The 27,643-nt window shown below is 47.4% G+C and overlaps 1 protein-coding gene, 1 long non-coding RNA gene and 1 other non-coding gene across 3 annotated transcripts in view; 1 reads left to right on the top strand and 2 right to left on the bottom strand.

The window, feature by feature from the left end:
• Positions 1-4,848: 4,848 nt before the first annotated feature.
• Positions 4,849-27,643, bottom strand: part of LOC110496224 (H-2 class I histocompatibility antigen, Q9 alpha chain) — a 35,523-nt gene continuing 12,728 nt past the window's right edge. The window contains exons 3-8 of the mRNA XM_036952781.1: positions 9,203-9,481; positions 8,699-8,980; positions 8,365-8,469; positions 8,040-8,057; positions 6,065-6,139; positions 4,849-5,941 (exon numbers count right to left, since the gene is read on the bottom strand). Coding sequence (XP_036808676.1) covers positions 6,093-6,139; positions 8,040-8,057; positions 8,365-8,469; positions 8,699-8,980; positions 9,203-9,481 — 731 coding nt within the window. The 3' untranslated portion in view covers positions 4,849-5,941; positions 6,065-6,092. The remainder of the gene's footprint in view (positions 5,942-6,064; positions 6,140-8,039; positions 8,058-8,364; positions 8,470-8,698; positions 8,981-9,202; positions 9,482-27,643) is intronic.
• On the bottom strand, positions 14,105-18,272 carry LOC118941157. Its single transcript, XR_005037473.1, has 2 exons — positions 18,217-18,272; positions 14,105-18,130 (listed from the first exon to the last, which is right to left on the bottom strand). It is a non-coding gene; the product is annotated as an uncharacterized LOC118941157 (long non-coding RNA).
• trnaa-ugc lies at positions 17,297-17,370 on the top strand. The gene has a single exon. It is a non-coding gene; the product is annotated as a tRNA-Ala (tRNA).

The following is a 27,643-nucleotide window of genomic DNA, read 5'->3' as shown; positions in this document are numbered from 1 at the left end:
ATACATACCTACACGTACGCTACGGTCACAAGACGCAGGCCTCCTAATTGTTCCTAGAATTTCTAAGCAAACAGCTGGAGGCAGGGCTTTCTCCTATAGAGATCCATTTTTATGGAATGGTCTGCCTACACATGTGAGAGACGCAGACTTGGTCTCAACCTTTAAGTCTTTACTGAAGACTCATCTCTTCAGTGGGTCCTATGATTGAGTGTAGTCTGGCCCAGGAGTGTGAAGGTGAACGGAAAGGCACTGGAGCAACAAACCGCCCTTGCTGTCTCTGCCTGGCCGGTTCCCCTCTCTCCACTGGGATTCTCTGCCTCTAACCCTATTACAGGGGCTGAGTCCCTGACTTACTGGTGTTCTTCCATGCCGTACCTAGGAGGGGTGTGTCACTTGAGTGGGTTGAGTCACTGACGTGGTCTTCCTGTCTGGGTTGGCGCCCCCCTTGGGTTGTGCCGTGGCGGAGATCTTTGTGGGCTATACTCGGCCTTGTCTCAGGATGGTAAGTTGGTGGTTGAAGATATCCCTCTAGTGGTGTGGGGGCTGTGCTTTGGCAAAGTGGGTGGGGTTATATCCTGCCTGTTTGGCCCTGTCTGGTGGTATCATCGGATGGGGCCACAGTGTCTGCTGACCCCTCCTGTCTCAGCCTCCAGTATTTATGCTGCAGTAGTTCATGTGTCGGGGGGCTAGGGTCAGTCTGTTATATCTGGAGTATTTCTCCTGTCTTATCCGGTGTCCTGTGTGAATTTAAGTATGCTCTCTCTAATTCTCTCTTTCTTTCTTTCTTTCTTTCTTTCCTTCTTTATTTCTCTTCTTTCGGAGGACCTGAGCCCTGGGACCATGCCTCAGGACTACCTGGCATGATGACTCCTTGTTGTCCCCAGTCCACCTGGCTGTGCTGCTGCTCCAGTTTCAACTGTTCTGCCTGCGGCTATGGAACCCTGACCTGTTCACTGTGAATACTATTATCTGACCATGCTGGTAATTTATGAACATTTGAACATCTTGGCCACCCGGCACAGCCAGAAGAGGACTGGCCACCCCTCATAGCCTGGTTCCTCTCTAGGTTTCTTCCTAGGTTTTGACCTTTCTAGGGAGTTTTTCCTAGCCACTGTGCTTCTACACCTGCATTGCTTGCTGTTTGGCTTTTTAGGCTGGGTTTCTGTACAGCACTTTGTTATATTAGCTGATGTAAGAAGGGCTAATATAAATACATTTGATTTGATTTGAATTATGACATGACAACTTTGTGACTTGAAGAGGATCAGTCAAAGAGGTTTGCATACAAAAGGGTAAAATAACAATATCATAACCAAACGTTGGAGGAAGTAAAGTCCTTATCGTTTTATCTAGCGTATCTGCCTCGGAACTGTTTCCTGAAACACAAATACAGTACATGTTCCAAACCAGTCAGATGTGTTAGCCCGGGCATCTTTTGGTTAGCACTATTCTGTAAATGTCCATCTTAGTGTAGGAGTTCATTGGACAAATTAAATGTTACAAACAAAATGTTTGTGCTATCAAAGGAAGTTTTGAATAAATGAAATTAATTTGCCGTAAAACCTGAAGTAGGGTATTTCTCCCATATTATGCTAATATTCTCAGCTTGATAAATTAGTCACTGTGGATATGAATATTGGAATAGGGTGTGCAGTCGTTACATGGGGAAGTTACTGTAGGTCCCAGCATGTTATTATAAAAAGATAATTATATCCCTATAGCACCCTACATTCCATAAGTCTAACAACATTAATATCATCTGTTGCCAGGCAGGATTCTGTGCAACAGGTCTTGGTGAATACCCTATGATAGGCTATTGAATTTCAGCCCTAGAGGGCAGAAGTACTGCTACAGCTGCTCTGTTCTCCTTGGCAGTTTATTGATGAATAAATATCATTAATTCATTGGCCAGAGTTCACTCAGGGCTGAATCAGTCCCTGATTAGAAGGAAATAAGGAAAAGCAGCAGTGCTGTGGACCTCCAGACAAGTGAAGAGACAGAACATGATTTATTCTAATCTCTGTATCATATAATGTTCAGGACAAAATAGACAGTACAGAGATTATCCACTATTTAATAAGCATTTTATTCAAACATCTTTCATACAGGTCAACAAAATATCTAGAATATGTTATTTATAAAAGCCTACTAATATCTACCTACATGTACATATTACCTCAATTACCTCGACACCGGTGTCTCCACACATTGACTCTGTACCGGTACCCCCTGTATATAACCTCCACATTGACTCTGTACAGGTACTCCCTGTATATAACCTCCACATTGACTCTGTACCAGTACTCCCTGTATATAACCTCCACATTGACTCTGTACTGGTACCCCCTGTATATAACCTCCACATTGACTCTGTACCAGTACTCCCTGTATATAACCTCCACATTGACTCTGTACCGGTACCCCCTGTATATAACCTCCACATTGACTCTGTACCGGTACCTCCTGTATATAACCTCCACATTGACTCTGTACCAGTACTCCCTGTATATAACCTCCACATTGACTCTGTACCAGTACTCCCTGTATATAACCTCCACATTGACTCTGTACCAGTACTCCCTGTATATAACCTCCACATTGACTCTGTACCAGTACTCCCTGTATATAACCTCCACATTGACTCTGTACCAGTACTCCCTGTATATAACCTCCACATTGACTCTGTACCAGTACTCCCTGTATATAACCTCCACATTGACTCTGTACCAGTACTCCCTGTATATAACCTCCACATTGACTCTGTACCAGTACTCCCTGTATATAACCTCCACATTGACTCTGTACCAGTACTCCCTGTATATAACCTCCACATTGACTCTGTACCAGTACTCCCTGTATATAACCTCCACATTGACTCTGTACCAGTACTCCCTGTATATAACCTCCACATTGACTCTGTACCAGTACTCCCTGTATATAACCTCCACATTGACTCTGTACCAGTACTCCCTGTATATAACCTCCACATTGACTCTGTACCAGTACTCCCTGTATATAACCTCCACATTGACTCTGTACCAGTACTCCCTGTATATAGCCTCCACATTGACTCTGTGCCGTAACACCCTGTATATAGCCTCCACATTGACTCTGTACCGTAATACCCTGTATTTAACCTCCACATTGACTCTGTACTGGTACCCCCTGTATATAGCGTCCATATTGACTCTGTACCGTAACACCCTGTATATAGCCTCCACATTGACTCTGTACCGTAATACCCTGTATATAGCCTCCACATTGACTCTGTACTGTAATACCCTGTATATAGTCTCCACATTGACTCTGTACCGTAATACCCTGTATATAGCCTCCACATTGACTCTGTACCGTAATACCCTGTATATAGCCTCCACATTGACTCTGTACCGTAATACCCTGTATACAGCACCACTATTGTTGTTTACCGCTGCTCTTTAATTATTTGTTATTCTGATCTCTTAACTTTTTTGTTAGGTATTTTCTTAAAACTGCATTGTTGGTTAAGGGGTTGTAAGGTCTACCTACACCTGTTGTATTCGGCATATGGGGCGGCAGGGTAGCCTAGTGGTTAGAGCGTTTGACTAGTAACCGGAAGGTTGCAAGTTCAAACCCAAACCCAAGGTACAAATCTGTCGTTCTACCCCTGAACAGGCAGTTAACCCACTGTTCCTAGGCCGTCATTGAAAATAAGAATTTGTTCTTAACTGACTTGCCTAGTTAAATAAAGGTTAAAAAAAATGGGACAAATTTGATTTGAGATATTTTGTTGTCCTGTATGATAGACGTTGAATAAAATGCTTGTTTACAATAAGAGAAACAGGAGCTCAAGCAGTTTGAGGTTCCGGTACTCAGCTGCAGTGAGCTCCTTCCCAAGTCAAGCACTGTTTACAGCATCATTGTTTACCTGGAACCCATGTATCTTTTGATTGGCACCATACCATAAAGTTACACCCTAGTTTTGTAGTTAATTGTACAAATAAAATTCTACAAACACAATGTTTGTGCTATCAGAGGACATTTTACTGTGACATGGTCTAATAAGGAGCTTAAATTATTGGAATGAATTTGCCATAAAACCTGTACATTTTCTCAGTTTAAATGAGTCACCGTAGATACGAAGTGTATGCATTAGTTACATTGGGAGTGTAGTATATAGGTCCCAGTGTTATTATAGAGAATTGCTTCCTTTAGAGCAACACCATTCAGAGCAGCACCATCCACAAAAGTCTCACATTTCAACAGTAGCCTGTTTTAAAATGAACCCAACGTTGATGTCATGTTGCCAGGCAGGATTCTGTGCAACAGGTTTTTATAGCACTATTCATTTCAGCCCTAGAAGACAGATGTCCTGCTTCAGCTTTTCTGTCTGGCTGTTTATTGATCAATAGATATCACTGATTCAATGGCCAAAGGTCACTCACCTGGTTTTCCAGGTCTGACTCAGTCCCTGATCAGAAGATAATGAAGAGAATGAAAACCAGCAGTGATTTATCCTAATCTGTACCATATGGTAATGTTCAGGACAAAGTAAACAGTGTAGAGATTATCCCCCTTTTTTAAGAAGTATTTTATTCAAACATTTATATTTGACATTTTAGTCAATTTACAGGAGCAATAGGGGTTAAGTGTCTTGCTAAAGGGCACAGACAGATTTTTACTTAGTCGGCTGGCTAGTGGCCCAACACTAACACCAGCCTACCTGCCACCCCATCATCGATCATACAGATCATCAAAATATATTTTACTTCTTAAGCCTATATACAAAATTATATTGTTTCACTTCAAATCCTTTGCGGTTTAAAACTTATCTTACTGCAAACATTAGTAAAAGGCCCAGTATGACGCTTTGATTCAAATTTTGTAGACTTTATTGAAAGTGTAAGAACATTATGACAGAACGCATGAATTTGGTCTCTAATTTGTTGTTTCGCTGCTTCATTATGTATCTCTTAGATGGATCACATTTACAATCCTGTTTTCTGGACTTGTATTAGATTTGGTCGATCATTGCAGTGTAGAGCATCCATAATGTACAAAGCACAAACAGTTGCAATAAAATAATTGTTCAACTTGCCCCTTCACCAACTTATTTTTACACAACCAACTACCCCAAAAAATATCAGAAATCAAACGTATCATAAAAACTACAGCAATAAAGCCACTTTCGTTAAAAGAGAAACATTTACAAATGGAACATGTGGATGAAAGGCCTTGTCTGGTTTATGGCCATAATTAAGAATGTTACATTGTGAGCAAAGTTCAAACATGTCACACACAATTACTGTATGTTATCCCACTAAAACCTACACACGTGCAGCTACACTACACAAAATAATAGAGTTTTTCTGGTTTACAGCAATACCTTTTAAATGTGGTTGTTTTTATGGCTTCAGTTAAGAGAAAATCAAGCTAATTTATTTTTTATTTGTAGAATAATCTTAAGTTAAAATCATAATTTAACATCTCACAACAATCTAATCCTTTCCAGAAAGACACTTTCATGGTGTTCCGTTGATTCTACTATAGCTGTAAGAATGAGATATACCTCACAAAGTGGCAATATAACATTTAACAATTAAAAACACATTACAACACTTTAAAAAGCCAAACCATAGATTAAATGAAAGTAAAACTGTTCAAATGAAAATCACCAAATAATATTTTTGACAACAGATTTTTTTGTTAATGTATGGATCTGTGTTTACAGTGTGTGTGTGTCACAGGAGGCTTCTGAGGGGGAGGACAGCTCATAATAATGGCTGGAACGGAGTAGATCAAACCATGTGTTTGATGTATTTGGTACTATTCCACTCAAGCAATTACCACAAGCCCGCTCTACCCAATTAAGGTGGCACCAACCTCCTGTGTTGTGTGTGTGTGTGCGCAAGTATATGTATATGTGTGTTATGTTCTTGAGAAGGTCCTCTTCAGCGCCTTCCTAAAACACAAAAGAGAGAGGTTACACACACATAAACACAGTATACACAGTCAGACTGTATACCAGTGTGGTAATGGTTGAATCATTTTGCTCATTAATATGAGGACACCTTAAGTGACTTACTCTGATGTTCCTGAAGAGCAGAGGTCTCTCAAATCTTCTTGACACCTCCAGAGTTGTCAGAGTCAGTGTCGGAAGCTAAAACAGAAATAAACCCCAATATTAGAAGAAAATACTGATAGAAAGATCATCCATGAGTTCAGGTTCATTCTCAGGTTCCTAATGCATGGTTCACAGTAAATGCATGGTTCACAGTAAATGCAGCCATATTAACTAGGTACAGTGCCTTGCGAAAGTATTCGGCCCCCTTGAACTTTGCGACCTTTTGCCACATTTCAGGCTTCAAACATAAAGATATAAAACTGTATTTTTTTGTGAAGAATCAACAACAAGTGGGACACAATCATGAAGTGGAACGACATTTATTGGATATTTCAAACTTTTTTAACAAATCAAAAACTGAAAAATTGGGCGTGCAAAATTATTCAGCCCCCTTAAGTTAATACTTTGTAGCGCCACCTTTTGCTGCGATTACAGCTGTAAGTCACTTGGGGTATGTCTCTATCAGTTTTGCACATCGAGAGACTGACATTTTTTCACATTCCTCCTTGCAAAACAGCTCGAGCTCAGTGAGGTTGGATGGAGAGCATTTGTGAACAGCGGTTTTCAGTTCTTTCCACAGATTCTCGATTGGATTCAGGTCTGGACTTTGACTTGGCCATTCTAACACCTGGATATGTTTATTTTTGAACCATTCCATTGTAGATTTTGCTTTATGTTTTGGATCATTGTCTTGTTGGAAGACAAATCTCCGTCCCAGTCTCAGGTCTTTTGCAGACTCCATCAGGTTTTCTTCCAGAATGGTCCTGTATTTGGCTCCATCCATCTTCCCATCAATTTTAACCATCTTCCCTGTCCCTGCTGAAGAAAAGCAGGCCCAAACCATGATGCTGCCACCACCATGTTTGACAGTGGGGATGGTGTGAGCTGTGTTGCTTTTACGCCAAACATAACGTTTTGCATTGTTGCCAAAAAGTTCAATTTTGGTTTCATCTGACCAGAGCACCTTCTTCCACATGTTTGGTGTGTCTCCCAGGTGGCTTGTGGAAAACTTTAAACAACACTTTTTATGGATATCTTTAAGAAATGGCTTTCTTCTTGCCACCCCTCCATAAAGGCCAGATTTGTGCAATATACGACTGATTGTTGTCCTATGGACAGAGTCTCCCACCTCAGCTGTAGATCTCTGCAGTTCATCCAGAGTGATCATGGGCCACTTGGCTGCATCTCTGATCAGTCTTCTCCTTGTATGAGCTGAAAGTTTAGAGGGACGGCCAGGTCTTGGTAGATTTGCAGTGGTCTGATACTCCTTCCATTTCAATATTATCGCTTGCACAGTGCTCCTTGGGATGTTTAAAGCTTGGGAAATCTTTTTGTATCCAAATCCGGCTTTAAACTTCTTCACAACAGTATCTCGGACCTGCCTGGTGTGTTCCCTGTTCTTCATGATGCTCTCTGCACTTTTAACGGACCTCTGAGACTATCACAGTGCAGGTGCATTTATACGGAGACTTGATTACACACAGGTGGATTGTATTTATCATCATTAGTCATTTAGGTCAACATTGGATCATTCAGAGATCCTCACTGAACTTCTGGAGAGAGTTTGCTGCACTGAAAGTAAAGGGGCTGAATAATTTTGCACGCCCAATTTTTCAGTTTTTGATTTGTTAAAAAAGTTTGAAATATCCAATAAATGTCGTTCCACTTCATGATTGTGTCCCACTTGTTGTTGATTCTTCACAAAAAAATACAGTTTTATATCTTTATGTTTGAAGCCTGAAATGTGGCAAAAGGTCGCAAAGTTCAAGGGGGCCGAATACTTTCGCAAGGCACTGTAGCTACATCAATTGACATCTAAGTTTGAACCAGCATCAGAATCTACATGGAAAAAAAGACAGTCACACTCATACAGTCCAACACAACACAAATCAGTGATCTTTTCAGAATAGAGAACAACATGAAGGCAGGCACTTACTGCTGGCCGGAACAAAGCCTGAAACACAGAGATGAACGTGATGTTATTATTGACTCTGACCGCTTGGTTTGGTGGAATAAGAGAGCATCAGTTTGAGAGTATTCTGATTCCTGTATTTCTACTGCATATCCTACCTGCAGACGTCACATACAACATTCCTCTTTATTTACATGAATCAGATTCAATCAAACATTCCTCTACCATCACTAACTACAACACTTGACTGTAAACTTCTTCTAAGCTAACTAAAACACAGCTGATAATATCTAAGATGACAATGTCGCCTACATAGGAAAATAGAAAGGGTCGTTCTCTCCTCACTCACCTTTCTTGCTCCTCTTCTTCCAAATGACGACCCCAACAACAACAACAACGACGACCAGGAGGAGAGCTACCACCCCTCCAATGATGGGGACAACGTTGGCGGCATCTGTAATCATCAGAACAGAGCATTCAGACTATAGTACTAGATGGTACATTTTCATCAAAAATTAAACTGTAAGCAGCATCCTTGTCAATGTCAATAAAATGTCAGGAGGTCAAGGAGAACATGCAGTCAGAAAGGTAGCGCCCCTAAACAGATAAGTGAACTTAGAAATGAAGAATATTGGGCACATTCAGTAGGAAGGTTGGGTATAGTGTATATTTGAATCTCTCACCCTGGTCAGGCGGAACCCCGATGAAGTCCTCCTTGATACCCTTGACTTGAACCACACACTGATACTTGTTGTTCTTCCTGTCCTCAGGTGTCATTGTCAGGTGGATGCTTTTCTGGAAGGTTCCGTCATCGTTGGGGAGAGTCTCTCCATACTCCACATCTTCATGGTGATCTTGTCCGTCTTTCTGCCAGGACACCATGACATCACTGGGGTAGAAACCTGTCGCGTGGCAGGTCACTGGAGAGGTGGGGGTCTTCTGGAGCAGAAACACAGAGGGAGGGACTGGAGAGGGGAAATGGAGAGTGTGTAGTGTAGAGGGGGAATAGACAGAGATGCAGAGAGATGAGAGAAAATGACAGAGGGTAGCAGAAGAAAGGAAAAACTGTTAAATTACACATTTTTAAAGATAATACTATTGTCATTCAAAATAACAACTTCATGTGACTTAAAAACAATTGATTGTGAAATGACAGTGGAGTTACGTCATGTCATGTGTCTCTGTACCTGTCCTCATTAGAGTGCTCTTCCCATAGTCCAGATACTTCTTCAGCCACTCAATGCACTCCTGGGTGAGGTAATGTTTTCTCCGCTCCTCATTAGCTGTGTTACTGTCCCACTTGTGTTTGGTGATGACGGCCTGTGGTGTTGGAGCGATCCATTTCTTTGTCTTCAGGTCCAATGCCAGGAAATCCTCTCCATCATATCCATACTGAAAAAAACCCTCTGTGGCTCCAGTGTCATCATCCCATTCACAACCATACATGTTCTGGAAAGTGTGCACACCTGAGAGAGAGGGGGAGGGAGAGGATTATTATCAACAGCTCCATCTGTCCTCCAGATTCCATCTGCTAGTAGGATCTCTATCACCATGTTTTAGTTGTTCAACCAGACTGGAATAAAACAGATCAGCTCAGACCTCTACAGTGTGATGATGATGTCACACCTTCACCACGGAGACAGAGAGAGTTAATGAGGAGACTCAGGAGAGTGTGGATATATTCTACACCAGCTGATGTTGGCTTAGTTCTATCTACTGTGTTGAAGATACACATTGTGTTCAGTACAGTAGTGTTATTCTAACTAATGGATGTTGTGTAAGACTGTAGTTTTCAGTGAGGTGTGTCAACGAATAAAACCCTGTTGATAAATGAAGACTGTCCTCTAGTGATGATGTCAGAGATAAATAGAGGAAGTGAGAGAGGATCCTCTGTTCAGTCAGGAACAACAAGAGAGAGAGATGGAGAGACTCACATAAGGAAGATTAACTGTTACTAATTCCCTGCTGGTGACTGTTATCAGCACCTCACAACCTGGAGCTGCACACTCCCCTACCCATCCCCCCAGGACTGGAGCCTGGCAGTCTAGAGCAGTGGTTCTCAACTGGGGGGTCGTGACCCCCATGGGAGGATTTTAAAGGGGCCGCAAGACTTATTATGCAAGAGTATAATAAAATAAGAAAACATTATTTTGAAAGCTAACCGCCGCACCAAAACTTTTATTTTGACAGGATACCGCTGCACCGCTTATTGTTGCTGACTTAACAGATGCAGTGTGTCCACAGTGGTGAAACAATTAGCTACGCTCAGACTCTGAGGGTTTTCACGCTGCACTCACTCGCTGACCAATACAGTAACGTTCTCGCCACACACACACTGAGCCAATGAAATGACAGATTTCTCAACACACACACACACACACACACACACACACACGCATTTCGCTACACGCCCAATAACATCCGCTAAATACGTGTATGTGACCAATAAACATTTGACTTGACACACTGATCCAATAAAAACGTCGTTCTGCAACATTGTTTAGTTTTAAATGTGACCCGTCCAATCAGATAATACAGATCTTCTGATTGACAGATAACTATGCAGGCGTGTTCTGCAGGCATTGCACATGTGGATAGTCAGCTGTCATTCAACTCATGTCGGCTTGCTGTCAGTGTAACATTTTAAAAACGCGCAGCTCTCCTCTTCATCTACCGCTGCTTCCAACGTCAACCAACAAGGCAGACAACACCGGTCCCCGTCAGAAGAGAGAACGCCGCCCCCGACTTCATCAAATATGGTTTTACATATATAGAAGACAGTCAGGGTGAGTGTAGACCGCAGAGGATCCTATGCAAACAGCTGTTAGCTAATGAGAGCATGAAACCCTCCAAAATGAAAAGGCATCTGCGCACCAAGATAAAAGCCACAAAGATAAGGAAATGTCAGTATCCGGAGGCCTTGAACACGATTCATTGAACAACGTCTGAACGGTAGAAGAAAAGCCACTTTGCACCTTCATACCTTGTCGTCCAGCGTATTGCTAAGTGCAAAAAAAACTAAAACACACCAGCGCAGAGGATCTCATTCTCCCTGCTGCGAATGATATGTGCACTGAACCCGTGGGAGTGTCAGCCGCCAACACACTTCAAACCACACCCCCTATTCAATGACACCGCGAGGAGGAGAATCCTGGACGTGTCTGAGGACAAAACGCGCCAGACATCAGAGAGCATCAGTGCAAATGGCCATAACGCACTGCAGCCGGATGAATCCACAGATGTGGCTAACCATGCCATTCTAATGGTCTATGTCAGACACTGCAGCCGGATGAATCCACAGATGTGGCTAACCATGCCATTCTAATGGTCTTAGGTCAGACACTGCAGCCGGATGAATCCACAGATGTGGCTAACCATGCCATTCTAATGGTCTATGTCAGACACTGCAGCCGGATGAATCCACAGATGTGGCTAACCATGCCATTCTAATGGTCTATGTCAGACACTGCAGCCGGATGAATCCACAGATGTGGCTAACCATGCCATTCTAATGGTCTATGTCAGACACTGCAGCCGGATGAATCCACAGATGTGGCTAGCCATGCCATTCTAATGGTCTATGTCAGACACTGCAGCCGGATGAATCCACAGATGTGGCTAACCATGCCATTCTAATGGTCTATGTCAGACACTGCAGCCGGATGAATCCACAGATGTGGCTAACCATGCCATTCTAATGGTCTATGTCAGACACGTCTGGGATAACAACTTGGAGGACCAGTTCCTTTTTAGTGCTGATTTGCCCACCACCACCACTGCAGAGGCTGTCTTTAACACAGTGGATATGTACCTGGGCTCTGTGGGACTGGCCAGAGGCTGTCTGTAACACAGTGGATATGTACCTGGGCTCTGTGGGACTGGCCAGAGGCTGTCTGTAACACAGTGGATATGTACCTGGGCTCTGTGGGACTGGCCAGAGGCTGTCTTTAACACAGTGGATATGTACCTGGGCTCTGTGGGACTGGCCAGAGGCTGTCTTTAACACTGGATGTGTACCTGGGCTCTGTGGGACTGACCAGAGGCTGTCTTTAACACAGTGGATGTGTACCTGGCCTCCGTGGGACTGGCCAGAGGCTGTCTTTAACACAGTGGATATGTACCTGGGCTCTGTGGGACTGGCCAGAGGCTGTCTTTAACACAGTGGACATGTACCTGGCCTCCGTGGGACTGGCGCGTCGGTGTGACCACTGATGGGGCAGCGGCCGTGACGGGACAGCCCTCCGGGGTAGTAAAGTGGATCCTGGCGAGAGCACCGAGTGAGATGTTTAACCACTGCTTCCTACACAGGGAGGCTTTGGCAGCGAAGGACATGGTGCCTGAGCTCCACACCACCCTCCACAATGTGATCAAGTGTGTCAACTATATCAAAAAGAGTTCCAGGTTAAGCAGGTGTTTCCAGGCCTTCTGCAGGGATATGGAGAGCGAGCACCAGCAGGTGTTTCCAGGCCTTCTGCAGGGATATGGAGAGCGAGCACCAGCAGGTGTTTCCAGGCCTTCTGCAGGGATTTGGAGAGCGAGCACCAGCAGGTGTTTCCAGGCCTTCTGCAGGGATATGGAGAGCGAGCACCAGCAGGTGTTTCCAGGCCTTCTGCGGGGATATGGAGAGCGAGCACCAGCAGGTGTTTCCAGGCCTTCTGCGGGGATTTGGAGAGCGAGCACCAGCAGGTGTTTCCAGGCCTTCTGCAGGGATATGGAGAGCGAGCACCAGCAGGTGTTTCCAGGCCTTCTGCGGGGATATGGAGAGCGAGCACCAGCAGGTGTTTCCAGGCCTTCTGCAGGGATTTGGAGAGCGAGCACCAGCAGGTGTTTCCAGGCCTTCTGCAGGGATATGGAGAGCGAGCACCAGCAGGTGTTTCCAGGCCTTCTGCGGGGATATGGAGAGCGAGCACCAGCAGGTGCTTTATCATGCAGGGGTCCGCTGGCTCTCCAGGGGTAAACTGTTGAGTCGCTTTTATGAGCTTCGGACATTTCCATTGTGAGGAACATTTCCATTGTGAGGAACATTTTCATTGTGAGGAACATTTTCATTGTGAGGAACGGCTCGCGCAGGTCGCCTGCCTGGCGGATATTTCTGATCATCTGAATTCTCTCAACGTGTCAATGCAAGGGGAGGGGGGGCGCAATCGATTTGAACAGAGGGACAAAGTGGATGCCTTCAAGATGAAGCTTACCGTTTGGGCAAATCATGTTTCCCAATGCCGATGTAGAGATTCAGAATCCGATCAACATAGCGCACCGCGTCACACTGAAGAAAAACCCTTAAACATCATCTTGGTCAAGCTGCTGGGAAAGTTTTGCGACTACTTCCCGGAGGAGAGCGACCACTTCCCGTAGGAGAACAGGGGACTAGATGACTGGACAGGTAACCCCTTTCGAGTGGAGATGGGAAGCGTCACGTTGCCAGGCAACGAAAAGGATCTGCTGATGGTGCTGTCATTTGATGGCGGACTGAGCATGCGCTTCCCGGGAAATGACACCGCCAAAGTTCTGCTGCAGCGTAATGGGAGAGTATCCTGCTCTCGCCTGTCATGAGTCATGCTGCCGTTCAGCACTACCTGTCTGTGTGAAAGTGGCTCCTCTGCTATGGCCGTGCTGAAAACTAAAAGCAGAAACAAACTGGGCAGCCAGCATGACCTCCAAGTTGGCCTGTCAACCATCTCCTCAGACTTCAGTGAACTTATCAAACTGCAGAAACCTCCCCCACCGATAGGTCTCAGACACACAAACACACACACACACAATAAATAAACAGGTGAATTAGTTATTGTTCACTATGTTAATTATTATGGTTAATTAGCTCTGACATTCATATGACATTTTATTGAACAGGTTAAAAACGTACACCTTTAAAAAGACATTTCAAGCTTGTGAAACTATTCCCGTGGTAATTGACGATTAAGAATTCCTGATGATGGTTGTTTTCTCTACTCTAAACACTGGTATGCGTTACTGTTCATTGACATTATTGGACTGGTTTTGATGTTCTGAGTCTGATCATGTATTACACCCCACTCCTGGACTGGCCTCCTAATTAAATGGCTCATTCTAAACGGAGCTTTTTTGTTTTGTTTAATTTCTGTTTGTACGTTTGTTTAAAATGTATGTATTGAGAGACGCAATGATGGGGACGGGGTGAGAGAAGCACCGAGCGGGAAGAGGGAAATGGTGTACGTATGTATGGGTGTGTGTGGTATGTATGTGCGTAAGCGTATATATGTGTATATGCATGTGTGTATGTATATGTATGTGTGTATATATATATATATATATTTATATATATATGCGTAGGTATGTGTGAGTGCTGTTTTTTTGTTGCTTTGTCTCTGTTGTTGTATCTCTTAATATGGGTGAAAATTGTGAAATTCCAATAAAAATACTGTTACAAAAAAAAATGGCTCAGTCTCTTAACTGATAATAAATGTCTTCCTAGTTAACATGGCTGTGTAATGACTTTCTTTACCACCATAACTGAGACAAGAGTCTATTTTACAAGTGAAGCTTTCCCAGGAAGGCAGCTGCAACACAACATTACAAAAGGTAATCATCGACAGTCCATTGTATTGGGTCGCGACTCAATTGCCACTGTCAAATTTGGGTCTGCAGGCAAAACCAGCTGAGAAACACTGATCTAGAGGGTACCATAAACCTGCCTCTCAAACTCTCTCCGACCTGAATGACCTGTGCCCTGATAGGTTGCTAAAGAGGTTACTAGGGGGCTGGACATCTCCCCATCCTCTTGACTCTGCAGGTCACACAATACTGTCAGTCTCCCTCAAGCAGTGGCAGAGAGCAACATCTCTGTCTCTGCCCGTCAACAACTGGACTGCCCGAAGTGAGTTGTGACGTGTGTATATCGTTCTTCATAGTTAGTTACTACTGTTGTCTATTGCATGTTGCCCCTCGTGAGTTTACTGTGTGGTGTAATACTCTGCAGGTGGCATACGCAATCTATACAGTCATTACTGCTGTATTCTGTAACATTCTGTATCTCTGCCTTTGTGCCCTGCTGTAGTCATTGGGTATGTGTGTATTCATTCCCTCTGTTTCTGTCCATTACAGAACCACTACCGTTCACGTTTCACCCCCGTGTTCATGTTCTCCTATGTGTGAATGAAGTTCCCGTGTGTTAACTCTTGGGACTGCTCCCAGTGACTCCCTGTGGGATCGGCTGCTGGAGCTGATCAGGCCTCTCAGGGAAACTCTCTACAACACTCCCCCCCGTCACCCTCGGCTATCCCCTATTCCCCCTCGAACCGTGGGGCAGAGTCGGTGAGTCACAAACTAGTCAAATACATAGAGCCGGGTCGCTTTTTTTCATTCTCTCTCAGGGGAATAGGCTCTAGTGTCAGCCTACTGGAGCTGTACGTGTGTGTGACCCCCAGGTCCCGAGGGTGACAGGTGAGTGTGTAGAGGGTTGATTATTTCATGAACCTATATCATGTTATGTCAAAGTTATCCCTGTGAAGCACATGCAGAAGCGATTTGGAGTTGTTGAACGGGAGAGACAAAATGTATTACAATTGAATTTGAGTGAACAGAATGATGAGGACGAAGAAGAGGAGAGTGATTGAATTTTAAAAAACAGCGTAAGAATTCCTCTTCCTCTGTCCTGCGCGAGCACACTCAAAACAATACACTTTTCTTTTTGTTTCTACTTTGTCAGAAGAAGCTGTAACTGGACGATGTAACACAGGAGTCTGACGATAGAGTTTGCGAGAATAGCACTGTCCGTGACCGTAATCCCCCCCCCCAAGTCTAATAATATTTTGGAAACGTTTCCATTCCTCCTGAAAGCCCAAAATCGTCTGACTTCACTGAATAGAGATCCTGGTCGTGACGCTACATTATGTGTTACAGCATCATCCCAGTGAGGACAGTGGGAGGTCTGCTGTAGACTGATGGCCTATCGTAACCTAGAGTCACACCTTTCCAGTACTCCTCACCCCGCCCCAAACTCCACCCTTAACACAGTTACCATTCAAAAATCATCTGTTTACCTCCGAATTGTTTCATTGCGACCAAAGAGAACAGACCAGCTTCTTTCTGTGGTGCTACCCGTTCCAGGGTTTAGGACCGTAACCACCAGAGGACTTGAAAATGAGCCGGAGCTCAGAGGATCACTGAAACTAAAAAGGTATTTTGATTTCAGTGCATTTTCTATTCAAGAAAATAGCCTATCAATGTGTAGGCATACTGTGTAATAAAATCGATAATTGTACACTAAAAAACGTGAACGTGTGTTTGCAGAGCATACAACCATGCCGACAACCGTCCGTGGAGATCAGTGGACAAAGGACTGAACAACGGGGCGCACCCCAAAAAACATATGGTTGCCAAGAAAGAGGTGCGTTTTGCTAGATTCTTAAAATGTGTTTCTGTACACAGCATTTGTGTGTAGGGGTAGAGAGTGTTTATCGCCACTTGTAATTAATCATTGACCTACTGTTTCTATCATAGCCCACTGTAATCGACGGGGGCTCAGGGCGGTACCACTCCGCTCCTCTGATGAAGGTGCACACGGATCAGACTCAAACTTTGAAGAAGGAGATCGAGTCATCGAAGGCAGACCAGCAGAGAGAGAAACATTCTCGGAGGGCAGAGACACGGGCCACAGCTGATGCATTGGTCCAGAGCCAGGCGGCATTGACGGAGAATGAGGCGTTGAAGAGGGCGAGGAACGAGATGGGAGTCACAATGCCAGGCACACCAGTGAGCTCTGGAAGTCCACCTCAGACAGGCCGAGGCAACAATCCCTCCACCCACGATGGGCTATTAGCAGGACGACTGTTGCCAAGTTGATTTCTATTTTTAGGGACTTGAGATGTATTAATGGATGTTTATCTACTAATGAGAATGACGTGAAGACGGAGATCAAGGAGGGTAGGAGGAGCAAGCTCTGCCTGCTCATTACAGAACGCGTGATTCATCTGTTCTCCGAGCATTTCTAACCGTGGAAACGCAACAAACACAAGAATAACCGACTAACAAATTAGAATCAATCCCATATGGTCTATTCTAACCGAAAAGGTTTTAAAGTCTTTAGCACAGCCAAGATTAATAACAGTCAAATTCGTTCCTGGTTTAGCCGACATGTTGCCGGTTGATTTACCATGTCATTATTCACGGCTCCTTTTCTCTTCTCGGTGCTGGAGTTCTTTTAACAACTTGATGGTGTAGCAATATCCTCATAAACGAGACTTTAACATGAATCTTCTCTCTTCATTTCACCCACAAAACAAAGTCACTAAAAGGCTAGTCCAGTCCCGTGTAGCTCAGTTGGTAGAGCATGGTGCTTGCAACGCCAGGGTTGTGGGTTTGACTCCCACGCGGGACCAGTATGTGTGCCACCTGGGGTGATGATGAGCACAAATCCATGAATGATTGATTGAGGTCCAGTATGTTGACGCAGGCCTTCAGGCCGGTATGTAAGTTATGTTCAGACAGCTGCAGTAAAACCGTCCTACAGCTCCACGTCAATACAATCAAAACCTTGAACCCACCTGTCCCTGGATTTACCCAAACACGTGTATCTTACACTCCAGCAGTAGGCCTCCATTAAGATAAATATCATAAAAGACAAAACATGATACTAAGACTATTTATTTCAAAAGAACAGAATAGCGTGTTTTAAGATGTATTTCTGTGCTGTAGTAGCTGAGGCTATGGGTTGCTTCATGTCAAGGAAATTCATTACATTGCTATGCTCTTTCTGATAGGGTATAGGAATCAAAACGTCTGGCCTGCATGGACCTCTGATAGGGTATAGGAATCAAAACGTCTGGCCTGCATGGACCTCTGATAGGGTATAGGAATCAAAACGTCTGGCCTGCATGGACCTCTGATAGGGTATAGGAATCAAAACGTCTGGCCTGCATGGACCTCTGATAGGGTATAGGAATCAAAACGTCTGGCCTGCATGGACCTCTGATAGGGTATAGGAATCAAAACGTCTGGCCTGCATGGACCTCTGATAGGGTTTAGGGATCAAAATGTCTGGCCTGCATGGACCTCTGATAGGGTATAGGGATCAAAACGTCTGGCCTGCATGGACCTCTGATAGGGTATAGGAATCAAAACGTCTGGCCTGCATGGACCTCTGATAGGGTTTAGGGATCAAAATGTCTGGCCTGCATGGACCTCTGATAGGGTATAGGGATCAAAACGTCTGGCCTGCATGGACCTCTGTAGGATTACTTGGGGAAGTAAGCAAAGCTTTATGAAGACGCCCGCTGGAGGTTTCAAAGACGCCCGCTGGAGGTTTCAAAGACGCCCGCTGGAGGTTTCAAAGACGCCCGCTGGAGGTTTCAAGTTTCAAAGACTCCCGCTGGAGGTTTAAAGATGCCCGCTGGAGGTTTCAACGAGCATTAACGGCAACAACGGCTGACAGCAGAATAATCTGACGTCAAGCACTGTGACATGCTGTACCGTACCCCAGCACCCTACAAGCTGTGCTGCAGTATGACACTACTTTTAGACGAGGAACCACTGTAGGGGGGCGCACACAGCTGGGCCGTGTGGATAACACACACACACACACACACCAACACAGTAAATCAACGGCTCCATCTGTCCTCCAGATTCAGTCTGCCAGTGGGATCTCTATCATCATGTGTTAGTTGTTCAACCAGACTGGAATAAAACAGATCAGCTCAGACCTCTACAGTGTGATTGTCACGTTCTGACCTTTATTTCCTTTGTTTTGTATTTATTTAGTATGGTCAGGGCGTGAGTTGGGTGGGCAGTATATGTTTGTTTTTCTATGTTTCGGCCTAGTATGGTTCTCAATCAGAGGCAGGTGTCATTAGTTGTCTCTGATTGAGAATCATACTTAGGTAGCCTGGGTTTCACTGTGTGTTTGTGGGTGATTGTCCTTGTTCCTGTGTTACTTTGCACCAGTATTAAGCTGTTTCGGTTTTCGTGTTACGTTTATTGTTTTTGTATTTGATTCATGTTTACTTTGTTTCATTAAACATGGATCGCAATAGCCACGCCGCATTTTGGTCTGACTCTCCTTCCCATACAGAAAACCGTGACAGAATCACCCACCGTAACAGGACCAAGCGGCGTGGTAACGGGCAGGAGCAGCATAAGAAGGACTTCTGGACTTGGGAAAAAATCCTCGATGGGAGAGGACCCTGGGCAAAGCCAGGGGAGTGTCGCCGCCCCAAGGTACAGCAGGAGAAACGGCAGCAGGAGCAGCGAGAGGAATGGACATGGGAGGACGTTTTTGACGACAAGAGTATGGACTATACTACTTGGGAGGAAATAGACAGGTGGGCGGTCGACCCAGGGAGAGTGCCGGAGCCCGCCTGGGATTCAATGGAGCAGTGTGCGGAAGGTTATAGGAGAATGGAGTTGGCGAAGCAAGCACGACGGCGCGGACGGAAGCCAGAGAGTCAGCCCCAAAAATGTCTTGGGGGGGGGCTCACAGGGAGTATGGCTACGCCAGGTAGGAGACCTGAGCCCCCGGTTCGTCTGCATAGCCCAGTGCGGGCTATTCCACCTCGCCGCACTGGCAGGGCGACCGGGACCATTCAACCGGGTAAGGTTGGTCAGGCTCGGTGCTCAAGAGCTCCAGTGCGCCTGCACGGTCCGGTCTATCCGTCACCACCTCCACACCCCAGCCCTCCGGTGGCAGCTCCCCGCACCAGGCTTCCTGTGCGTGTCCTCGGCCCAGTACCACCAGTGCCAACACCACGCATCAGGCCTACAGTGCGCCTCGCCTCTCCAGCGCTGCCGGAGTCTCCCGCCTCTCCGGCGCTACCAGAGCCTTCCTCCTCTCCAGTGCTGCCGGAGTCTCCCGCCTCTCCGGCGCTACCAGAGCCTTCCTCCTCTCCAGCGCAGCCGGAGTCACACGTCTGCCCAGCGCCGCCTGAGCCGCCCGTCTGCCCAGCGCCGCCAGTGCCGTCCGTCTGCCCAGCGCTACCCGTCTGCCCAGCGCCGCCAGTGCCGCCCGTCTGCCCAGCGCCGCCAGTGCCGCCCGTCTGCCAGGAGCCGCCAGTCTGCCAGGAGCCGCCAGTGCCGCCAGTCTGCCAGGGGCCGCCAGTGCCGCCAGTCAGCCAGGGGCCGCCAGTCAGCCAGGGGCCGCCAGTCAGCCAGGGGCCGCCAGTGCCGCCAGTCAGCCAGGGGCCGCCAGTCAGCCAGGGGCCGCCAGTCAGCCAGGGGCCGCCAGTCAGCCAGGGGCCGCCAGAGCCCCTCTGTCCCGAGCAGCCGCCCCTCTGTCCCGAGCAGCCGCCCCTCTGTCCCGAGCAGCCGCCCCGCTGTCCCGAGCAGCCGCCCCTCTGTCCAGAGCTTCCGCCCCTCTGTCCAGAGCAGCCGCCCCTCTGTCCCGAGCAGCCGCCCCTCTGTCCTGAGCAGCCGCCCCTCTGTCCCGAGCAGCCGCCCCTCTGTCCCGAGCTGCCGCCCCTCTGTCCCGAGCTGCCGCCCCTCTGTCCCGAGCTGCCGCCCCTCTGTCCCGAGCTGCCGCCCCTCTGTCCCGAGCTGCCGCCCCTCTGTCCCGAGCTGCTGCCCCTCCTCTGTCCCGAGCTGCCGCCCCTCTGTCCCGAGCTGCTGCCCCTCTGTCCATTGAGAAGGGTCGCCGTGGTTAGGAGGCCACGGAAGCGGACAATAAGTCAGACTAAGACTATGGTGAAGTGGGGGCCACGTCCAGCACCAGAGCCGCCACCGCGGACAGACGCCCACCCAGACCCTCCCCTATAGGTTAAGGTTTTGCGGCCGGAGTCCGCACCTTTTGGGGGGGGGGGGTGCTGTCACGTTCTGACCTTTATTTCCTTTGTTTTGTATTTATTTAGTATGGTCAGGGCGTGAGTTGGGTGGGCAGTCTATGTTGGTTTTTCTATGTTTTGGGTTATTTCTATGTTTCGGCCTAGTATGGTTCTCAATCAGAGGCAGGTGTCATTAGTTGTCTCTGATTGAGAATCATACTTAGGTAGCCTGGGTTTCACTGTGTGTTTGTGGGTGATTGTCCTTGTTCCTGTGTTACTTTGCACCAGTATTAGGCTGTTTCGGTTTTCGTGTTACGTTTATTGTTTTTGTATTTGATTCATGTTTACTTTGTTTCATTAAACGTGGATCGCAATAGCCACGCCGCATTTTGGTCTGACTCTCCTTCCCATACAGAAAACCGTGACAGTGATGATGTCGTCACACCTTCACCACGGACACAGAGAGAGTTGATGAGGAGACTCAGAGAGTGTGGATCTATTCTACACCAGCTGAAGTTGGCTTGGTTCTATCTAATGTGTTGAAGATGCACGTCGTGTTCAGTACAGTAGTGTTATTCTAACAAATTGATGTTGTTGTATAAGACTGTAGTTCTCAGTGAGGTGTGTCAATTAATAAAACCCTGTTGATAAATGAAGACTGTCATCCAGTGATGATGTCAGAGATAAATAGAGGAAGTGAGAGAGGATCCTCTGTTCAGTCAGGAACAACAGGAGAGAAAGATGGAGAGACTCATGAGGAAGATGATCTCTCAATAACGTGAGTCTACTGGAGCAATACAGTGTGTGTGTGTGTGTGTGATCCCCAGATCCTGAGTGTGTGGGTGGGTGTGTGTGAGTGTGTAGAGTAGGGCAGCCCCCTGACAAAACAAAATCTTGGTCGACCGAGAGTCGTCTGTTCTTTGTCAAAACGTGTATTTTTTTATATATAGACTGTTTGATGAAATACTGAAGACAAACAAATGACTCAGGAGGACTACGCTGTGTTAAAAATGACAGCGAGTGCCTGTGAGTGGCGCACGTTGTCGCTCTCTCCTCCCTGCTGCAGCGAACAGGCACCACAGCACAGCAAGCGTTTATCGCCGCTGTCCGCGCTGAAGCTTCACAATTACAGCCGTGTAGTTTCTAACTTGTTTCTCGGACTGGGAGAAGTTGAAACCGAAATCCCTAATTTGTTTAGGAAAAACATTCCCTATTCCCTCAACCCTCGCTCTCTTTACGTGACGCGTGTGCGCATCGCATGCACGTGACCAATAGGGCCGGATCTATAGCTTTTCATAATCACATCAACACACTGGTTAGAACAAACACCCAACACCGCAACACAACTAAAAGGATGCGGAGGATGGAAAAAAAGAAACTGGAAACGGGGGAATGTTTACTGGTTGCTCAGGAGGGAAACGGGAAGTCAGATGTGTGGAAACTACTGGAGATCACATAAAAGGAGGGTCTAGGAGAAAGCACTGTGTGACGGGTGACAAACAGGTGCTGTTACATTACAATATCATGTTTTCTGACCATGTGGAAGAGTGTAAACAACACTAAATAACTGATAAGTGTACCAGAGAGTCTGTTCCAATGAATAAAACAGAAAATATATATAAAGCCTTTATTACAGCTGTAGGAGTCGTTTTGTCCTGTTTATGTGTCGTGTGTATGTTGTCTGTCAAGGGCTATTTTAACCTGTTTTGTACAATAGAGGGGACTATATGTTGGGGTCATGGGTCACTGGTCACATGTGTATAGCTAGGACAGGTGACCAGGAAGGGTTAGTACAGGAGAGAGTAGACGACATACAGTTGTTACCGTATCACAGACACAGCTGATAGAAGCATCTCTCTGCACCTTTTCTACAGGAACATGTATTAGAGCTACTTATATTAGATATGAGCAATAAATAGGAACTTCACCCTAAAAGAGTAACGTTTGGGAAAGCTGATTCTCGTGGATGTGTTATGGACATCTCTCTCCTGGGTCAGAGGCTGATCATAGGGAATCGCCACTACAACAGTAAGAACTTAACTCTCGTTGGAAACTGGACTAATGGATCTTTGCATGCAGCACGCCAGACTATTGGAATCACCCCTGCTGTGCCTACGACAACCAACAAGGGTCGTGGCAAACATTTCCCGGAGAAACGAGAAGAATCCAGGAGCCAAATCCTCCGCGCCGTCGCTCACCAAAAGGACATGGGTACGTGCGCTTCACTCTTGTGCCGCGCGGTGCGAGTTGAACCCTGTTTTGTCAATTGTAGCGTTGTGGAATAGGAAGTGGATCGCAATAGCCACGCCGCATTTTGGTCTGACTCTCCTTCCCATACAGAAAACCGTGACAGAATCACCCACCGTAACAGGACAAAGCGGCGTGGTAACGGGCAGGAGCAGCATAAGAAGGACTTATGGACTTGGGAAAAAATCCTCGATGGGAGAGGACCCTGGGCAAAGCCAGGGGAGTGTCGCCACCCCAAGGTACAGCAGGAGAAACGGCAGCAGGAGCAGCGAGAGGAATGGACATGGGAGGACGTTTTTGACGACAAGAGTATGGACTATACTACTTGGGAGGAAATAGACAGGTGGGCGGTCGACCCAGGGAGAGTGCCGGAGCCCGCCTGGGATTCAATGGAGCAGTGTGCGGAAGGTTATGGGAGAATGGAGTTGGCGAAGCAAGCACGACGGCGCGGACGGAAGCCAGAGAGTCAGCCCCAAAAATGTCTTGGGGGGGCACACAGGGAGTATGGCTACGCCAGGTAGGAGACCTGAGCCAACTTCCTGTGCTTACCAGGGGGCGAGAGAGACCGGGCAGGCACCGTGTTATGCTGTGGTGCGCACGGTGTCTCCAGTGCGGGTGCATAGCCCGGTGCGGTACATTCCAGCTCCACGTATCGGCCGGGCTAGAGTGAGCGTCGAGCCAAGTGCCATGAAGCCGGCTCTATGCATCTGGTCCCCAGTGCGTCTCCTTGGGCCGGCTTACATGGCACCAGCCTTGTGCACAGTCCCCCCGGTTCGTCTGCATAGCCCAGTGCGGGCTATTCCACCTCGCCGCACTGGCAGGGCGACCGGGACCATTCAACCGGGTAAGGTTGGTCAGGCTCGGTGCTCAAGAGCTCCAGTGCGCCTGCACGGTCCGGTCTATCCGTCACCACCTCCACACCCCAGCCCTCCGGTGGCAGCTCCCCGCACCAGGCTTCCTGTGCGTGTCCTCGGCCCAGTACCACCAGTGCCAACACCACGCATCAGGCCTACAGTGCGCCTCGCCTCTCCAGCGCTGCCGGAGTCTCCCGCCTCTCCGGCGCTACCAGAGCCTTCCTCCTCTCCAGCGCAGCCGGAGTCACACGTCTGCCCAGCGCCGCCTGAGCCGCCCGTCTGCCCAGCCGCCCGTCTGCCCAGCCGCCCGTCTGCCCAGCGCTACCCGTCTGCCCAGCGCCGCCAGTGCCGCCCGTCTGCCCAGCGCCGCCCGTCTGCCAGGAGCCGCCAGTCTGCCAGGAGCCGCCAGTCTGCCAGGGGCCGCCAGTCAGCCAGGGGCCGCCAGTCAGCCAGGGGCCGCCAGTGCCGCCAGTCAGCCAGGGGCCGCCAGTGCCGCCAGTCAGCCAGGGGCCGCTAGAGCCCCTCTGTCCCGAGCAGCCGCCCCTCTGTCCAGAGCAGCCGCCCCTCTGTCCAGAGCAGCCGCCCCTCTGTCCCGAGCAGCCGCCCCTCTGTCCCGAGCAGCCGCCCCTCTGTCCCGAGCAGCCGCCCCTCTGTCCCGAGCTGCTGCCCCTCTGTCCATTGAGAAGGGTCGCCGTGGTTAGGAGGCCACGGAAGCGGACAATAAGTCAGACTAAGACTATGGTGAAGTGGGGGCCACGTCCAGCACCAGAGCCGCCACCGCGGACAGACGCCCACCCAGACCCTACCCTATAGGTTAAGGTTTTGCGGCCGGAGTCCGCACCTTTGGGGGGGGGGGGGGGGGGGGGGGGGGGGGGGGGCGGGTACTGTCACGTTCTGACCTTTATTTTGTATTTATTTAGTATGGTCAGGGTGTGAGTTGGGGTGGGCAGTCTGTTTGTTTTTCTATGTTTTGGGTTATTTCTATGTTTCGGCCTAGTATGGTTCTCAATCAGAGGCAGGTGTCATTAGTTGTCTCTGATTGAGAATCATACTTAGGTAGCCTGGGTTTCACTGTGTGTTTGTGGGTGATTGTCCTTGTTCCTGTGTTACTTTGCACCAGTATTAGGCTGTTTCGGTTTTCGTGTTACGTTTATTGTTTTTGTATTTGATTCATGTTTACTTTGTTTCATTAAACGTGGATCGCAATAGCCACGCCGCATTTTGGTCTGACTGTCCTTCCCATACAGAAAACCGTGACAGTGATGATGTCGTCACACCTTCACCACGGACACAGAGAGTGTTGATGAGGAGACTCAGAGAGTGTGGATCTATTCTACACCAGCTGAAGTTGGCTTGGTTCTATCTAATGTGTTGAAGATGCACGTCGTGTTCAGTACAGTAGTGTTATTCTAACTAATGGATGTTGTTTAAGACTGTAGTTTTCAGTGAGGTGTGTCAATGAATAAAACCCTGTTGATAAATGAAGACTGTCCTCTAGTGATGATGTCAGAGATAAATAGAGGAAGTGAGAGGATCCTCTGTTCAGTCAGGAACAACAGGAGAGAAAGATGGAGAGACTCATGAGGAAGATGATCTCTCAATAACGTGAGTCTACTGGAGCAATACAGTGTGTGTGTGTGTGTGTGATCCCCAGATCCTGAGTGTGTGGGTGGGTGTGTGTGAGTGTGTAGAGTAGGGCAGCCCCCTGACAAAACAAAATCTTGGTCGACCGAGAGTCGTCTGTTCTTTGTCAAAACGTGTATTTTTTTATATATAGACTGTTTGATGAAATACTGAAGACAAACAAATGACTCAGGAGGACTACGCTGTGTTAAAAATTACAGCGAGTGCCTGTGAGTGGCGCACGTTGTCGCTCTCTCCTCCCTGCTGCAGCGAACAGGCACCACAGCACAGCAAGCGTTTATCGCCGCTGTCCGCGCTGAAGCTTCACAATTACAGCCGTGTAGTTTCTAACTTGTTTCTCGGACTGGGAGAAGTTGAAACCGAAATCCCTAATTTGTTTAGGAAAAACATTCCCTATTCCCTCAACCCTCGCTCTCTTTACGTGACGCGTGTGCGCATCGCATGCACGTGACCAATAGGGCCGGATCTATAGCTTTTCATAATCACATCAACACACTGGTTAGAACAAACACCCAACACCGCAACACAACTAAAAGGATGCGGAGGATGGAAAAAAAGAAACTGGAAACGGGGGAATGTTTACTGGTTGCTCAGGAGGGAAACGGGAAGTCAGATGTGTGGAAACTACTGGAGATCACATAAAAGGAGGGTCTAGGAGAAAGCACTGTGTGACGGGTGACAAACAGGTGCTGTTACATTACAATATCATGTTTTCTGACCATGTGGAAGAGTGTAAACAACACTAAATAACTGATAAGTGTACCAGAGAGTCTGTTCCAATGAATAAAACAGAAAATATATATAAAGCCTTTATTACAGCTGTAGGAGTCGTTTTGTCCTGTTTATGTGTCGTGTGTATGTTGTCTGTCAAGGGCTATTTTAACCTGTTTTGTACAATAGAGGGGACTATATGTTGGGGTCATGGGTCACTGGTCACATGTGTATAGCTAGGACAGGTGACCAGGAAGGGTTAGTACAGGAGAGAGTAGACGACATACAGTTGTTACCGTATCACAGACACAGCTGATAGAAGCATCTCTCTGCACCTTTTCTACAGGAACATGTATTAGAGCTACTTATATTAGATATGAGCAATAAATAGGAACTTCACCCTAAAAGAGTAACGTTTGGGAAAGCTGATTCTCGTGGATGTGTTATGGACATCTCTCTCCTGGGTCAGAGGCTGATCATAGGGAATCGCCACTACAACAGTAAGAACTTAACTCTCGTTGGAAACTGGACTAATGGATCTTTGCATGCAGCACGCCAGACTATTGGAATCACCCCTGCTGTGCCTACGACAACCAACAAGGGTCGTGGCAAACATTTCCCGGAGAAACGAGAAGAATCCAGGAGCCAAATCCTCCGCGCCGTCGCTCACCAAAAGGACATGGGTACGTGCGCTTCACTCTTGTGCCGCGCGGTGCGAGTTGAACCCTGTTTTGTCAATTGTAGCGTTGTGGAATAGGAAGTGGATCGCAATAGCCACGCCGCATTTTGGTCTGACTCTCCTTCCCATACAGAAAACCGTGACAGAATCACCCACCGTAACAGGACAAAGCGGCGTGGTAACGGGCAGGAGCAGCATAAGAAGGACTTATGGACTTGGGAAAAAATCCTCGATGGGAGAGGACCCTGGGCAAAGCCAGGGGAGTGTCGCCACCCCAAGGTACAGCAGGAGAAACGGCAGCAGGAGCAGCGAGAGGAATGGACATGGGAGGACGTTTTTGACGACAAGAGTATGGACTATACTACTTGGGAGGAAATAGACAGGTGGGCGGTCGACCCAGGGAGAGTGCCGGAGCCCGCCTGGGATTCAATGGAGCAGTGTGCGGAAGGTTATGGGAGAATGGAGTTGGCGAAGCAAGCACGACGGCGCGGACGGAAGCCAGAGAGTCAGCCCCAAAAATGTCTTGGGGGGGCACACAGGGAGTATGGCTACGCCAGGTAGGAGACCTGAGCCAACTTCCTGTGCTTACCAGGGGGCGAGAGAGACCGGGCAGGCACCGTGTTATGCTGTGGTGCGCACGGTGTCTCCAGTGCGGGTGCATAGCCCGGTGCGGTACATTCCAGCTCCACGTATCGGCCGGGCTAGAGTGAGCGTCGAGCCAAGTGCCATGAAGCCGGCTCTATGCATCTGGTCCCCAGTGCGTCTCCT

The sequence above is a fragment of the Oncorhynchus mykiss genome, chromosome 18 (genome assembly GCF_013265735.2).
Source record: "Oncorhynchus mykiss isolate Arlee chromosome 18, USDA_OmykA_1.1, whole genome shotgun sequence".
Lineage (NCBI taxonomy): Eukaryota > Metazoa > Chordata > Actinopteri > Salmoniformes > Salmonidae > Oncorhynchus > Oncorhynchus mykiss.
Note: the sequence above shows the minus strand (reverse complement) of the source record. Positions and strands in the feature narration are given on the sequence as shown.